At 40.9% G+C, this 14633-nt stretch overlaps 1 protein-coding gene across 4 annotated transcripts in view; it reads left to right on the plus strand.

Annotated features, from left to right (window-relative positions):
* MAPRE2 (microtubule associated protein RP/EB family member 2) overlaps positions 1-14633 on the plus strand; it is a 97412-nt gene that overhangs the window by 46140 nt on the left and 36639 nt on the right. For 3 of the 4 annotated variants that reach the window (XM_053973228.1, XM_053973211.1, XM_053973220.1), the window contains one exon: positions 13803-13930. The exons of the other annotated variant lie outside the window; for it this stretch is intronic. In XM_053973228.1, the coding sequence (XP_053829203.1) occupies positions 13810-13930 (121 nt within the window). In that variant the 5' untranslated portion in view covers positions 13803-13809. The remainder of the gene's footprint in view (positions 1-13802; positions 13931-14633) is intronic. 4 annotated transcript variants of the gene reach the window in all.

Below are 14633 nucleotides of genomic sequence, written 5' to 3' on the forward strand. Positions count from 1 at the left end.
GAAAATATGCTGCATTGTGAAAGAAAGGTGATTTGTAGGTGGAGCAAGAGACCTTGATTAAAGCTATTTCTTTGGCTCGTTTGAGGGAGATGCAGTTACCTGATCTGGACCACAGGAATGTTCTTCCAGGGGGCATACCTGGACTAACCTTTTGTGATATAAAACTTGGTTTGGGAGCCACTAAGAAAAGAAAATGCGTGGTAGGTCTACATTTCAAGCCTTGGCATTTGAATGTGTGACTCTTTAAAAATATCTTCAGAGGTTTTGGGGTTTAGTGGGGAAGTTAGTTTAATTTGACAGTCTCTTCTCCTTCCTCATACCCAAAGCTAATTATAGCAAAGGCTTGCTAAGGAAGCAGATAAATAGTGTGCCAGCTTTTCATTTTGGAAGTGCAACTTTCAGCCTTTGTTTGATAATTGAAAATGAGTGGTCTCGCCACATCTGTTCTCAATCACACCAGCCACTGAGTGCGATGGCACGAAGGCCGTGGCGCGGTGGCGGCAGCAGCAGCAGCGAGGCTCGCGCTGCTCCGGGACAGCGTTTGGCTGCTTGCATCCTCCTCGCTCCCTGAATCCTGGCCTCCAGCTAGCAGCGCTGATCGCTCGCTCCCAGGATCAGTGCTGGGGAATGTAAATGGAAAACATCCGCGTTTCTTCTGTGGATGGTGTTAGCTGCGCGCTGCATAGCTGTTTGGATCTTGCTCAGATCTCTGCTGCCTGACTCACCGATAAAGTATCTTCTTCATATTGTTTCATTACAATTAGGTGGGAGGGGAAAGGGAATATCAGCTATAAACATTTACTAAACATGCATTTAACGCTCAGGGTTTAAAAATAGTGTTGTTTTCTTTTTTTTTTAGCACAGTTCTACTGTTTTGTGCTATGAAATATTTAATTCAAAATTAAAATCTTGCCTGTGATATTTTGAGAAAAGTTTGTCTAGTTTTCTAGTGATATACTAAGTTATCAAATATTTTGTAGAGAAGGCTCTGTATACGGAAGCACACCCATTAAATGTCTCAGTTTAGCCACTCTGAAGTAATTTCTTGTTTCTCATAGAGCCCCATGATTAGTGAAGGGTATCCTTGTGTTAAATCTGTTTTTTTGCTATGCTATCCAAACAGGAAGTGTAAACATTCATCAGTGAATCGAGACTTAAGGATGTAGCTTCCGTAGGAAATCCTACAACTGTGCCAAATCATTCTGCCTGGAGAGGAATATGCCATGCAGGCTGTACTGTTGATCTTCTGGCCTTGTGTATGACCACCTTGCATTGTATTGTTTCAGAGGCTTAATTTTCAATATTATGTTTCTTGGCAATTTGGAGCCCTGAGAGAGATCTCAGTGGAACCCTTAGCTGAGATCTGTGCACTTCAGTTTTATCTTTTAGGAGCAACTCAAGTGAATTTTCTCCGCTAAGGCAGGGTTCCTTAGTACCATACAGATTTCCTACCCAAGCAGCTGTAATTATTCAGAGATGCACATGAATGCAAATTCTTTCCTGTCACTCTGGAATGCAGTGTTGATGCTCAGAAGGGCTTGCTGGCAGTATGTATTAAACAATTTGGGGGGAGTGAAAATTCATTTTAGGCAAATCTTACACAGTTGTTACGCTTCGCTTCTTAAGGTTAATCTCTGTGGAGCTGGTCCAGTAATATCATGAATAGGAAGCACTGAAATATTTGAAGTAGAATACTCATTTGTTTTACTTACGGATTCAGTGTTACACAAATCATAGCTTGTTAAAATAACTATAGAATCTATGAGTAATTGTTTGTATGGAAGTGAACACATAACGCAGTGATATGAAAGTCCCACGGGAGCTTGTGTATACAGAAAGACCATGGTGTGTAGGAGTGCTGAGAACAGGGAGGCAGTGGTAATTGGTTGGATAGAAGGGATACATTTTCCCAAAAGGACAGCATTCAGTTGTAATTAGTCATTCTATTGGAAACCTTGTAATGCAGAATGGTGTTTGTTATATTTTATTGAATTGAATTTTTTGGGGTCCATATTGCTGCTTGCTCGTAATAATGTTTCAAAGTTATACATGATGTAGATTCTAAATCAGGGTCTAAATACGCTGTTTTCAGTCAACACATTCATGTTGTGCTAGTTGTCAGATTCAATGAGGCATAAGAAATATTATCTTTTTATTTTTTTACTTCCTTTAATATATCTGCAATGAAGGCAGACACCTGGGGTTACTCAGCCTGGAGAAGAGAAGGCTCTGGGGAGACTTTAGAACAACCTTCCAGTACCTAAAGGGGGTTGCAAGAGAGCTGGAGAGGGACTTTTTACAAGGTTATGTAGTCGTAAGACAAGAGGCAATTGCTTCAAACTGGGAGTATGTTTAGATTAGGTATTAAGAATAAATTCTTTACTGCGGGGTAATGAGACACTGAAACACGTTGCTCGGAGAAGTTGTGGATGCCCCGTTTCTGAAAATGTTCAGGACCAGATTGCATCGGGCTTTGAGCGGCCTGGTCTAATGGAAGGTGTTGCCGCCCGTGGCAGAGGGGCTAGAACTATATGATCATTAAGGTCCCTTCCAACCCAAACCATTTTGTTATTCTGCATATTTCTGCCTGCAGAGGTTTGGCTCTCTAGTGCACATTTTTAATCTGTGGTTCCCAAGTGTCAACTGAATTCCACAGGGGTGCTGTAGAACTGCCTTGTCTCGCAAGCAGCTCTATTTTTAATATGGTGAGATGTTTTTTTCCACTACCACATTATGCACACCCCCTAGTTGTTCCTGAAGGGTTACACAGTATGGACCTGGTGGTGCTGGTGAACAAGGTGAACATGAGTCAGCAGTGTGCTCTTGTGGGGAAGAAGGCCAAGCCCATGCTGGGCTGCATTGGCAGGCATGTAGCCAGCAGCTCCGGGGAAGTGATTCTTCCCCTCTGGTGCTTCTGAGACCACATCTCACATACCGTGTCTGGATTTGGCCTCTCCACTTTGAGAGAGACAATGACATACTGAAATGAGTGTGGCACAGGGACACCAGGATGGTCAGGGGGCTGGAGCTTGTCACCTGTGTTTGGGCAGTCTGGATAGGAGCCAGCTCAGGAGAGGGGAAGATCTCATTGCAGTCTTATCTGTCCAGTGGGAAACTGTGTGTAAAGAAGATGGAGCCAGGTTCTTCTCCGAAGAAAGAGAAAGGATGAGAGGCAATGGCCGTCAGCAGCTGCAGCAGTAAAAAATACTTTGGATATTGGGAGAAATGTTTACACAGCCAAGATAGTCAAACACTAGAAGTTACCCAAAGGGGCTGTGGAATATCTGTCCTTGGAGGGACTTGAAACTGAGACAAATGGGATCATTGGCAGCCTTCTCTTGCTGTTTCTGCAGTGACTGGGAGGCTGGAGCAGATCTCTCTGGAGTGCCCTTCCTCCTCAAGTCAGTTTATGATCCCATTCTGTAGCTCTAATAAATATAAATAGCTCATGACTTAAAAAACACAATAACAAAATCACATGCTTTAGAAATGAAAGGAATATAATCTGGAAACAACTTTTGTACTTCCAGGGAGATGAAATCAGCCTTGTCATCAAAGGTTTCAAATGGAAAAGAAAAATACATGTATGTAGTCTCAGTATGACTTCATCAATATCAAACATTTTCTAGTTTAATTCTTGTGAAAGCTATACTGCTGCTGCAACACTACATTAATTCATATTCATATAATTTCATATTGTGTTCTCTAAATCACTGAGAGCAACTTCTGCAATTTAGTACCCAGGGATGATCGAAAGTTTGTAGTGACAGAACAGAGCAAAGGCATAGTTTTGCTGTATCATAAAATTAATTGTGTACATTGCAACCAAAGATTGTCTTGAAGTTAACAGCTGATAAATTGCTTGCTCTGCTTTTAAGGGATTGTAGCTTTTTTTCACACAGAAAATATTAGCATTATTGGTGAGTTTAATCTGCAGAAAATGTTTTAACTATGAGCACACTTCTTAAACTGTGTCAGATGTCTACTTAGTTTGATGTGCTTTTACAGGGAGTGGTGCAGAACTGTCTTGTCGCATGGCCTGCAGCAACACTGAGAGGGTTGAAGGAGCTAAATATTCACATTGCAACCCAGATTACCCTTGTAACTGCGCTTACATCTAGTTGAAGGTGATTCAAGCAATAAACTTTTTTCTTCCTTGTTTATTGTGAGAGTTGAACTTGGTAGTGTCACTGTTTGCCAGCTGGAAGCAATACACTTTAGGAATTAACCTCAAGATATTCCATGAAAGGAGGCCAAATCCTATTAAACAGTACATCTATGCTTCTCTTAGCTTAAGGTGCAAGGCTTTACTGGGGCTTGTAGATAAAGAGTGTTGTAAGTAATTCAGTTTCTACAATCACAGTTGCATCAAAGCAGTAAGCACCTTCTAAAGAACATTATTTAGAAAACAAAGCTTTGGGGATTTCCCCCTTTAGATAGGCAGAAGATGTTAAAAGTTAAAATCTGTCCAAAAGTTGCAGTTTCACGGATCTTCAAAGACCAACATGGTTGAAAAAAGAAGTTTTGGCGAAGCTTTAGTTGATGCTGGTAGACACCAATTATGTTGGTGCTGCAACAATGGTAAAATCAGTCTGTGGTTACTGGCACACAGCAAGAGTAATATGTTACATAAATCACAGATGGCTGAGCTAGAATGTTCCTACAGGGCAATTTACTTCATGAAGGATTAGTGAATTCTAGTTTTAGTTGCTCCAAAATTAATTTAGCAGTTAAGTAGTTGCACTTATAAATTCAACTCTGTTCTAGATTATACTTGGTAGGATTAATTCTTAAGATATGTCATTTACCAGTAGTATGCTGGGCACCAGAATAATTTAAAAGCTTCTTTAAGTGCTTCTTTGTCTGTTACAGTGTTAACTCATGAGAACAAGGGAAGAGGTCAACTTACTTTGGTATCCAAAACCAAACTTAAGTGTGTGGCTGGTAGTCTTAACACTTGCAGTCTGTATAATATTAGAAATGGTTTGTAGGGAGTTTGTAATAAGCCAATGGCGGGTATTTATTTGGGCCTATATCAACAGCATTGGAGATGTCAGAACTCCAAGATTTCTTATTATCATCATTATTATTTTTAGTCTAGCTTTCAGCAGTGGTTGAGGGAGAAGAGGGAGAGAGGTTGGCCTCAGAGCCTACTAAAATGCTCTGTGTTGGTGCAGTGGTCTGCAGAGGCAGTGCTGGCAGGGGACTTTCAGCTGGTTCGTGTCACAGGTGTTGTCTGGAGCTTGGTCCTGCATTCCCAGCAGAAAGCCTGGTGCTTCTCCTTTCCCCCCACATGGCAGCAGAGCCGTGATAGCAGTGGGAAGCCTGGGCAACCATACTAAAGCTTAATATTTTCATTACAAAAATACACAGGCATGTTTTAGAGAGTGATGCACTAGTGAAAGCAGCTAGCATGGCTGCCTGTTGCTTCATCTGTTGTCACATGCTTGTTTACATCTTCAGGGCTTAAAATAAATGTTGTCTTATATCCCTGATCAGTGTTGTTACCTTCCTGCCAGGATGACTTGTTCAAGGATGGAGTGGAGCTGGCTGCCTGGCTGATACCTCAGCAGCTCTGTTGTGCACTCTGTGCTCCGGCACCTTTGCCCACGAGTCCTGGGATGGTTGCATGAATGGTTGCTGTGCTGTTTCTTGTCCCTTGCTTGGTATCACTCCAGGAACCTTTGAAGTGAAGGTGGCCTTAGAAGGCCACTTAAAAAGGGCCTTATTTTCTGCAAGAGTGGAGAGTCGGACTCAGTGATCCTTGGTGGGCACCTTCCAACTTATGATATCCTGTGATTCTAACATATATATATTAATGTTAGAATAAATGTTGTAATGCATAAATCAGTGCATATCTGCACTGATTTTTAATGTAGGAGAGAGAAGAGTTGATGCATGACCAAATCCTTGTGCTCTTGCATCATTTGTGAGTGGGAAAGCTGTACTGCAGTCCCTCCTTAGCTGGTGCAAGACGTTTCCCATGGGAGTGCTCTGCTCCTTAGCTTCGCCTACCTTGGACAGCCAGGGTTTTTAAAGTGTACTGCAGTCTCTTGTTAGAAAACAGCAGCTATGCATTAGGAGAAAGGCATTGCATTTCCCCTTGCTGAATCCTCCTGTTTTTCCTTTACCCAGACTTGTCCTCTTCTGAAACCCGTGGATGTTCAGTGCCTGACTCCTGCTGACTCACTGCCTCTTTTGCCTGGCTCTGCAGGCTTGTGAGGCGCTTGGAGGCTGCTCAGGCCCCCCGTCAGGAGGGCTGTATAGTATTACAAAATCTCATTTGCCATTAGGTTATGCTTGGAGTAAATCAGCGTGTTACTTTAGCCTTTCACCTCGGAATGTATACATGCCCGAGAGGAGGAGGGGGGCAGTGAAACCCCGGATAGGTCAAAACTAAATTCATTTGGTGACTTCATCTGTCTCTAGTTGGATCTCATCCCTGCTGAAACTCCCGAGCCTGCCCGCAGCGTTTTCTGGACTTAAAAGGCGGAAATGGCAGGAGCCGGGAGCAGCCGGGCTGCCAGAGCTGCTGCTGGGCTGCAGCGTGGCTGCTGTCCTGCTGGGCTCTGCCTCTGACACAGTGCCTCGGTGCCCTGCACTCCCAGTGCTCAGCGCTGCTGGCTGATCTTAATCGGGGCTTCTGCTTGTCCCAGCCCTTCCTAGTCATGGGCAGGTATTCCTTGGTGTAGATGCAGGTGGCTGCTTAGGTGGGTGGCTGTGTCTGCCGTGTTTCGCCTGGAACTCACGTGGGGCCAGTGGATTTGGGGACAAGCTCTCCCCCACTGCTGTCTTCATTTTCCCCTAAGTCTGCATTTGCTAAAGAAAGTGAAACTGTTCATCCATCAACTCTTGGGAGCAAAATAATAAAAGGTTCCCTTGTTATTTTCAGTACTTAGGCTAGGAACTGAGGTTTGCTTGCATGGGCTGCCTCTCAAGGCATCCTTTCTTCAGTGGTCAGCACTGATGTTACCTTGCTTTATAGCATGTTTTTAATCTCTTGGAAATCCTCTAGCAATGTCTGCATGTGTGCTTGGTAATCTGTTATTATCCATAAGGGAAAAAAATGAAAAAAAGAAGAATTGAAATTCCTGCTAGTGTCTGGATGAATTGAGATTTTGTTTAATAGAAGATTAAAAGTTGGTTTACTTATCAGCTTTCTAGTGGTTTTCTAGTTACAAAATTGTCATAGACATCTTCGGTTTTCTAAAATGTAGGTGTTTCTAATTGACTTGAGTTTATTGTATAAGTCTGAGAATTATTTTCCTTTGAATTGACTTTTTTTTTTCCCCCTTCACAATCCCCTTGTCTATTGTGAAAGGTAGACTATTTGCCAGCGTCTATTGTGAAAATTTGACAGGTTGAATGTCTTACTTCAGGGCATCAGAGCAGCGATTCAAGCTTAAGATCTTAGAGTTGAAAGCCTCGGCAGGGGGAGGGTAATAACTGTAAGTAAAGGCAGTGAAGTTTTTTTGCATTGCAGCCTTGCCACGGTTAGGTTCCCCTTGTTTAGCCTACTTCAAAGGTTTCTTGTTGTTCATCATTAATAAAACGCCTTCTTAATTTGCAGTCACATTCTTTTTATACTGAATTTTTTGTGTCCTTACACCATGTTAAATAGTGCCTGTCTGTTCAGCAGAAAACATTACTATTGCTTTGTTCAACTGCTCTAAGGCGTGGTTTGAGAGTGCTGTGCACTGCTGTGGTTCATTTCTAACCAGAGTGAATATACCTGTGTGGAAATGGAGTGGCCAGAGGCTCTAAATCTTTTGTGTAAGCTATTGATGTCTGCCTTTCTTGAACCTCCGTCCTTTGTCAAGAATGCTTTTTTTAAAAAATTAACATTTGTTTCCTCATAGAAATTGATGAGGAACCTTCCAGAGCATGCAAATACTTTCAGCCATAATGAAGATATTATGTAGTTGGGTGTTACTGTTGCATTGTACTTGTGATGGCAAAGGTGAACCCTGAAAAAAAAGGAATTTCGTTACTCTAGAGACATGACACTGCTGTTTGATTGCCACAGTTTCAGTGGGAGCAGGAGTGAGAATGTAGATGGAGAAATAAAGACTTATGATATGCAAAAACAACTGGCAGATTCAAGTGAGTGCAAATATGACTGGCAGATGCGAGTCAGTGAGTGTGGTTTGTCCTTCTCAGGTGGACCTTTAGGTGCCCTGAAATCTTCAAAGCACTAAATAATTGCCCTGGAATTTGAAACTGTTATTTTCATTTTTGTGAACTACCCCAGTTTAATAACTGGTTAGTGAATAAATTCCTATTTCTAAAAGCTATGCAGTATACACTGTAATGCATTGCTAGTTATTAGGCCATATCAGATGGTTTGGCTCAAGTTGTGCACATTATTGGAATACTTCTAGTTGTGTTTTTCACATTTGAGGAAACTAAATATCTGAAAAAGAATCAGTATTTTTCTGCCTCTCGGATAATAATTTTTTTTGGGGGGGTGGTAAGTTTTCTAAAGGCATATGTAGCATAAAACAGAATTACCAGGAGCCTTTATAAAAGGTACTCAGATTTGGGTCTAAAGCAGTCCTTTAGACCCATCATAAACATTTATGTAGGTCAGAACATTCCAGCATTGGCAGGAAGCCTCTAATTTAAAAGAAAAAAAATTCCCTAATCCAATCAGAGTGCATCTCTATTACTCTAATTTCACTTGCATTTAAACAGGGAAGTGCAATGAAAACAATAGAAAATACACAGTTGGCTGTGTTCAATGTTAATCCGGCAATATTCAAGCCATAAAATGTACATGGATTGCCTCTGTTTCATCTAGACTCTGTGGAGTACTTCACAAATGATTTTAGGTCAAGTCAGAGCCGTGTGGTAAATGTAAAATGGCATTCAGAAGTGAGTGAGATATGCAGAAAATAAAAATATTTTTAACATTTCAGGGCTATTTAGTAACATGGGAACAGTGCAAAAGAGATTTGACATTCAGTGTTTAAATACATTATTTTCTTACAGCATTATAATCACAGGATTCTTTTATTCTTTTCTTTTTTTTTTTTTTTCCCATGGCAGTACCCCATTGTGATTAATCTTGTCTCTTACTCAGTTTCTGGCTAGATAGAGCCTTTGTGTTGCTTGCTGCAAATATCAGTGCAGTTGCAGCCCTCTGATGCCATGGTATTTGCTGCAGAAGTACAGCATAAGTCAAAAGGGGAGAGGAAGAACAGTGTTGTCAGCACTGCACAGGAGCTTTTTGTGTTTATTTTCTGTCTGCAGGACTCCTTTCTGTAAAGACAACCTCGAGCACAACTGGTCTCTAATGACTGTGGCTACAGCTGTGTGCAGGGAGTGTTCAAGAAACAGGCAAGGTCCAGCTGCAAATCAGTTGTCATTTCAGGATGGTATAAAAGGATGAATTTTCCTTATACAGGGAGTTACCCACTGCATCTGGCAGGTTTCTTCCTTCAGGGATTTCTTTGTTTTTGCAGTAGCTTTAATCTAGAAAGCCTTTTCACAAGAGGCTGCAGCAGTCTCACTCAGCTTCATCTTAGCCTTTCTGCTGTTATCTTCTGCTTCAGTAATTTTTGGCGTGAGATCTTTTGTTTTATTGGCAGTATCTTATCAGGTGCCAGGTTCCAGAAGGTTCCTCTGTACTGTCACACAGGCTTTCCACTGTATTAAAAGCTTAGTATCTGTTTGTCTCTTTGTACTATTATTTAATATATATATATGTCTTTTTGTACTAAATGAGAGGCAGTGGGCAGAAAGTGGAACACAGGAGGTTGCACCTGAACACAAGGAAGAAATTCTTTACTGTAAGGATGAGTGAGCACTGAAACAGGTTCCCCAAAGAAGTTGTAGAGTCTCCTTCTCTGGAGATAATCAAAAGCCATCTGGACACAATACTGAGTAATGTGCTCTAGGTGGCCCTGCTTGGGCAGGGAGGTTGGACTCTAGTGGTCCCTTCCAACCTTGCCTATTCTGTGAAAATGTGAAGGCCTTGCAGGTTCAGAGGTGATGGCAAGTGTGGTGAGGTTTTACACTACAAATAGATTCACTGCTGCAATCCTTCTAGTTTTGTCATTATTGCTGGTTTGTTGTGGTACAGCTTCTGCTGTAAACAACTGTTAGTTTATCCCTGGAAAAATAAAGTAAATGTGCTTCTTGCGAAACTGTCCTTAAGAACAGCTGGATAATACCTTCTAACAGCTGCAGTTATCTGTAGCAAGAGCAGTGGAAAATATCCAATATCTCAATGTTCAATGCTGCATATAATGCTTTAAAAAGTTAATAGACTTTTGGGTATAATGTTTACCATCAGGCATGCTGAGCCAGTGTATTTCTAACTGAGGAAACTGCTTAAGCATGTACATGATTTTCAACACCTGCCTAATCCTCCAAATTCATGTCTGTGGTGTGTAGTTGTGCATGTGTAAAGTGTTTTTCTGAAATGTCCTAGACTAATATGTGAAGAGTTTCCTCAGGCTTGAAGTAAAACAAGGGAGAATCGCTTGTGCTTAGGCAGTAGCGCAACAGCCAGAGGTTTTTAATGTCCCCCTGTGCCTCCTGAAGTGGGAGGTATGATGTGCTATCTTCAGTCTTTCAGTTGCTATGGAATCACAAGGCACCTCCATGGAATTCTGAAGATGCCAGGTAGATACTGGGTTTCAGGCTTGTGTAAGCCTCATTGCAATCTTATGATTCAGAGCCTTCAGTGTAAACAAGTGAAAGCCTAACAAGATGAAAATGTAAATAATGTTATTGGAGAGAAGTAGTGTATTACAACATAAAATCAAGTTGTTAGCTATTGGCTGTTCAGAGTATGGCCTGTGTGCCTCCACCTGTCCAGCTGTTCTCTTGCATCAGCTTACACATGTTTATTAATGTGTTTTGAAGATGGATCATATTTTTCAAAGTACTTCAGCACTTTGGGAACTCAGTTCTGCAGAAAACCCCAGCCCAGCTGTAGATGTTGAGCACAGAGGTTTTTGACTGTTGTGAGCATGGTAGCTGCTCTACCTCCACCTGCTTGTTCTTTTTTTTTTTTTTTCCTTTTTTGTTTTGTTTAAGATCTCTCTGCGTGGCAAACAGGATATGTGTGTATCTGAGCACCAAATTAGAACATGCTTACTGTAAAGGAAACCTTTCCCAGCTGAGTTTATTTAGAAGATAACCAGTAGGATGTTGGGGAAAAAGAGATGCAAAGACAGGGTGAACTCTTTCAAGAGAAGCAGCTGTGGAATATTCACATATATGTCAACAAAACACTTAAGAATGAATGGCAGTGGCATGTTATTGAGTTTTTTAACAGAAATTCTGATTCATTTTGCCTTTGCTTACAATTGTACTCATACACCCTTGTGCATACTTGTGTACAAATCTGAAGTACTTGTCTCTAATAAATAGTCTGAACTTTTGTTTGACCGTTAGACCATAATAATTAATTCACAGATGCAGCATAAGTTGTATTACAGGTATCCTTCAGGGTAGCATTGTAAAACTCAAGGTTATTCATTTACTCACAGTTTCCTGCAGTAGAATTCCCCACCCCATGCAATGCAGCAGAGGAAGTTGTTTGCTCCCCTGTGGGTTGCAGAAGGATGGGTATTTCTCTTTGCAGTTCTTTGTGGAAAAAGGTGATGAAGGAAGTTCTGCTTCCTTTCTCTGTGTGTGTGTATTTTCTTGATCTTTTTAACAAAGTGAACTTTCCCTTTTCACTGGTGGTAGATGATGGTTTTTCTGAGTTCTGCCTGGCCTCAGAGGCCAATTAAAATGTTCTTGAAGTAGTGGCAATTACAGATCAGAGTAGCTTTGTTTCAAATATTCTCATTTAAATATCTTCAGTTGCTATAGAATTCAGTGGACTCCTCTGTATTGAACTGTCAGTTTATTATTAAGCTCACTATTAATTATAAGTGAATATTAAATTCATTATTAAGCTGTTACTTCAACTGATCTTACATACAATATTCAACATGTTAGTTTAATGGTGACAGTGGTACTATCTTCCTGTTAGTTTTTTTATCCATATAAAAAAGCTAAAAATAATAAAATAAAACCCATGTGTTTCAAACTTCACATGCCATTAGTATCAAAGGGGTTGTTTGCCTGCTCAGTGCCTTCCATCCTGATGTAGAAGCTAAGATTTTATGGTTAGCCATTATGGTGTAGTTTTAAGAGTAAAAGGGCACTCCCTGTTTCTAAAACTTTGTTCCTAGCACTTGATTCAGTCCAAGCACTTAGTGCATGCCAAGAAAGCGACCTTTGCTAATTCTTACAGTGAATACAGGGCTGTGTTCACACAACTGGCTGTGCTGCATGCGAGCCCGCGGGAAGAACGGAGCAGACTGAGCACAGGCTGATTCCTTCCATGCTCCAGAGCTGCCTGTACAGAGTGGGTAGGGAGGCAGCCTGGTTCTGAATGAATTTCTGGTTTTTTGAGGTCCAAAGCTGAGATGGCAGGAATGGCACCAAAGCTAGACAGATAATTGTTAGCTACAGATTGCCACGAGAGACGAAGGTGTGCAGTCCCCAACAAACCAAGAATAATTGTTCGACACTGACTCTTTGGTCATTTCAGACACACTTCATACTTGGATTGCTTCGAGTGGACTTTCTGAAGTCCATTACTCATGAAAACATTACTTACTCTCTCCATGAATTTGATTCTGCTCTTTGAAACTGCTGATGAGATAAACTTGAGCGTACTCATGTTTTCTCTTTGCAACATCTTGCAACAGAAAGATGTGACTAGGGTAGGATAACAGGGAGCAAAGTTCAGTAGTATGCGTTTCTGGTCTGTGTACCTGGGAAAATGATAAAAGCCACTATGAATTGCCAGCTTCCAGGGAGAGACCTTTGCTAACTAGAAGAATTTATATAAGGTGATGTAGCTGTGAAAACTTCAAGCACAGAGTGCCATTTACCAAGGTCCCAGTGAAATGTTATCTGAAGACTGTTTGAAACTGTTCAAGAAGGACTGCTGGCATGACCGGTCAGTGAAAGTCTGACTTGATATAAGAGACTCACATTGATTTGTTTAATCTAGACTACCTGGGCATTGGGACAGACACTGAGTGCTGTCTCTAAAGCATTAGGAAATCCATTCTGGGGAAGAAAAAGCAATTAGGGCTGGAGGATAATGTTGGCAGAAGGACAAATTGGTTTAAGCTGAGAGGAAACGTTCCTAATGTTTGAGAAGAATCGGGCTCCATGGCAGTTTTCCAACCACACAGCTGAGGGTGCAAATCTCGGTTGTTTTCAGGATAGACATTGGTGCACTGATAACAGAGATTATTTGATATTCACTCTGTGATTGTTAGGAACTGAATTAATGATCTGAAATGGCCCTGTCCCAGTAGGAAATCAGTAATAGAACAGCTATATCATAATTTAGAAGTTATCTAAAATTAAGTGTTGGTTTAGGGAGCCTGATCATCCTGCAATGGCAAAAAACTGGCAGATGTCGGATTACTGTATTGGTGCAGCACAATGTGACAAAATCTTGGGTCTCTGATCCTGTCTGTGTATCTTTAGGTCTGATTCTGGGGGTTTTTCCTACCTTATTGGCATGAAGCAGAGTACCATAGGTTTGTATGTTCTTTGAGTTCACAGTTACAGCCAGAGAAATATGTTCATAGGTTCCAAGGGGACACTGAGGAGGTTACATATCATCAAAGAATAAAAATTACCCCTCCTTTCTCAATAAATAAAGAGAGGGTTTTGAGTTTTCTTTCCCTCTTTTGAACAGGAAGCATATATTCATTGTATTTAGAAAACAATTACCAAAATGTCAAAAATATTTTTTGTCTCTCTTTTTTTCCTAGTTGGGGAATGGCGGTCAACGTGTACTCTACCTCTATAACCCAGGAGACTATGAGCAGACATGACATCATTGCATGGGTTAATGATATATTAGCTTTAAACTACACAAAAGTTGAACAACTCTGTTCAGGTAAGAAAGCACATATGCTCTATAAATGTTTATTTTAAAACCACTTTAAAAGTCTGATTTGTTGAAAATAGATAACTTTTAACTTTGACATAAACCAGTTACTCTGAAAAAAGAGACTAATGTAAGTGCACAGGAAGCATTTTTGAGTTTGTGTTAACCATGGGAAGATAAGGTACCTTGGGAAAGCATAACAAAGGCAGAGGTGAATGGGACAAATGTAGGAGGAGATACATAGAAGTAATAAAAAGGTTGGCTGAGGAAGCAAAGAATACAGTGATAAGTTTCAGTGTTTTAAAGCTACTGGGGTGGTATCTTTTCAAATGGAGAGTGGACATAACTGAGAAAGACACAAATAGAGAACCAACACCCCAGATGAACAAAATTCTCCAGCTCCTTTTCCTTCCTGAGGTTTCTCAAATCCCTGCTGATGATGCTTGGAGGAAAAAAGCACAAGGAAAAGGCTGAAGAAAAAACATGGATTTGAGGAAATGAGGCTTAAGCTGCTGTGAGGGCTTTAGAACTTTGTCAAAGTCTGCCTGTTTCTCTTTAAATCTGAGTTACTGTTGTAAGTATATTGGGTAATGAGCTCTGAAGAAAGGGTAATAGTTTGAATAGTTCAGACATTTTGGTTGATCAGTGTTACAACTAGAAGATAGGAGTTAAACAACGGGGTCTGTAACTAGATGATGGCTAAAAATGACAC

This window comes from Vidua macroura, chromosome 1 (assembly GCF_024509145.1).
Source record: "Vidua macroura isolate BioBank_ID:100142 chromosome 1, ASM2450914v1, whole genome shotgun sequence".
Lineage (NCBI taxonomy): Eukaryota > Metazoa > Chordata > Aves > Passeriformes > Viduidae > Vidua > Vidua macroura.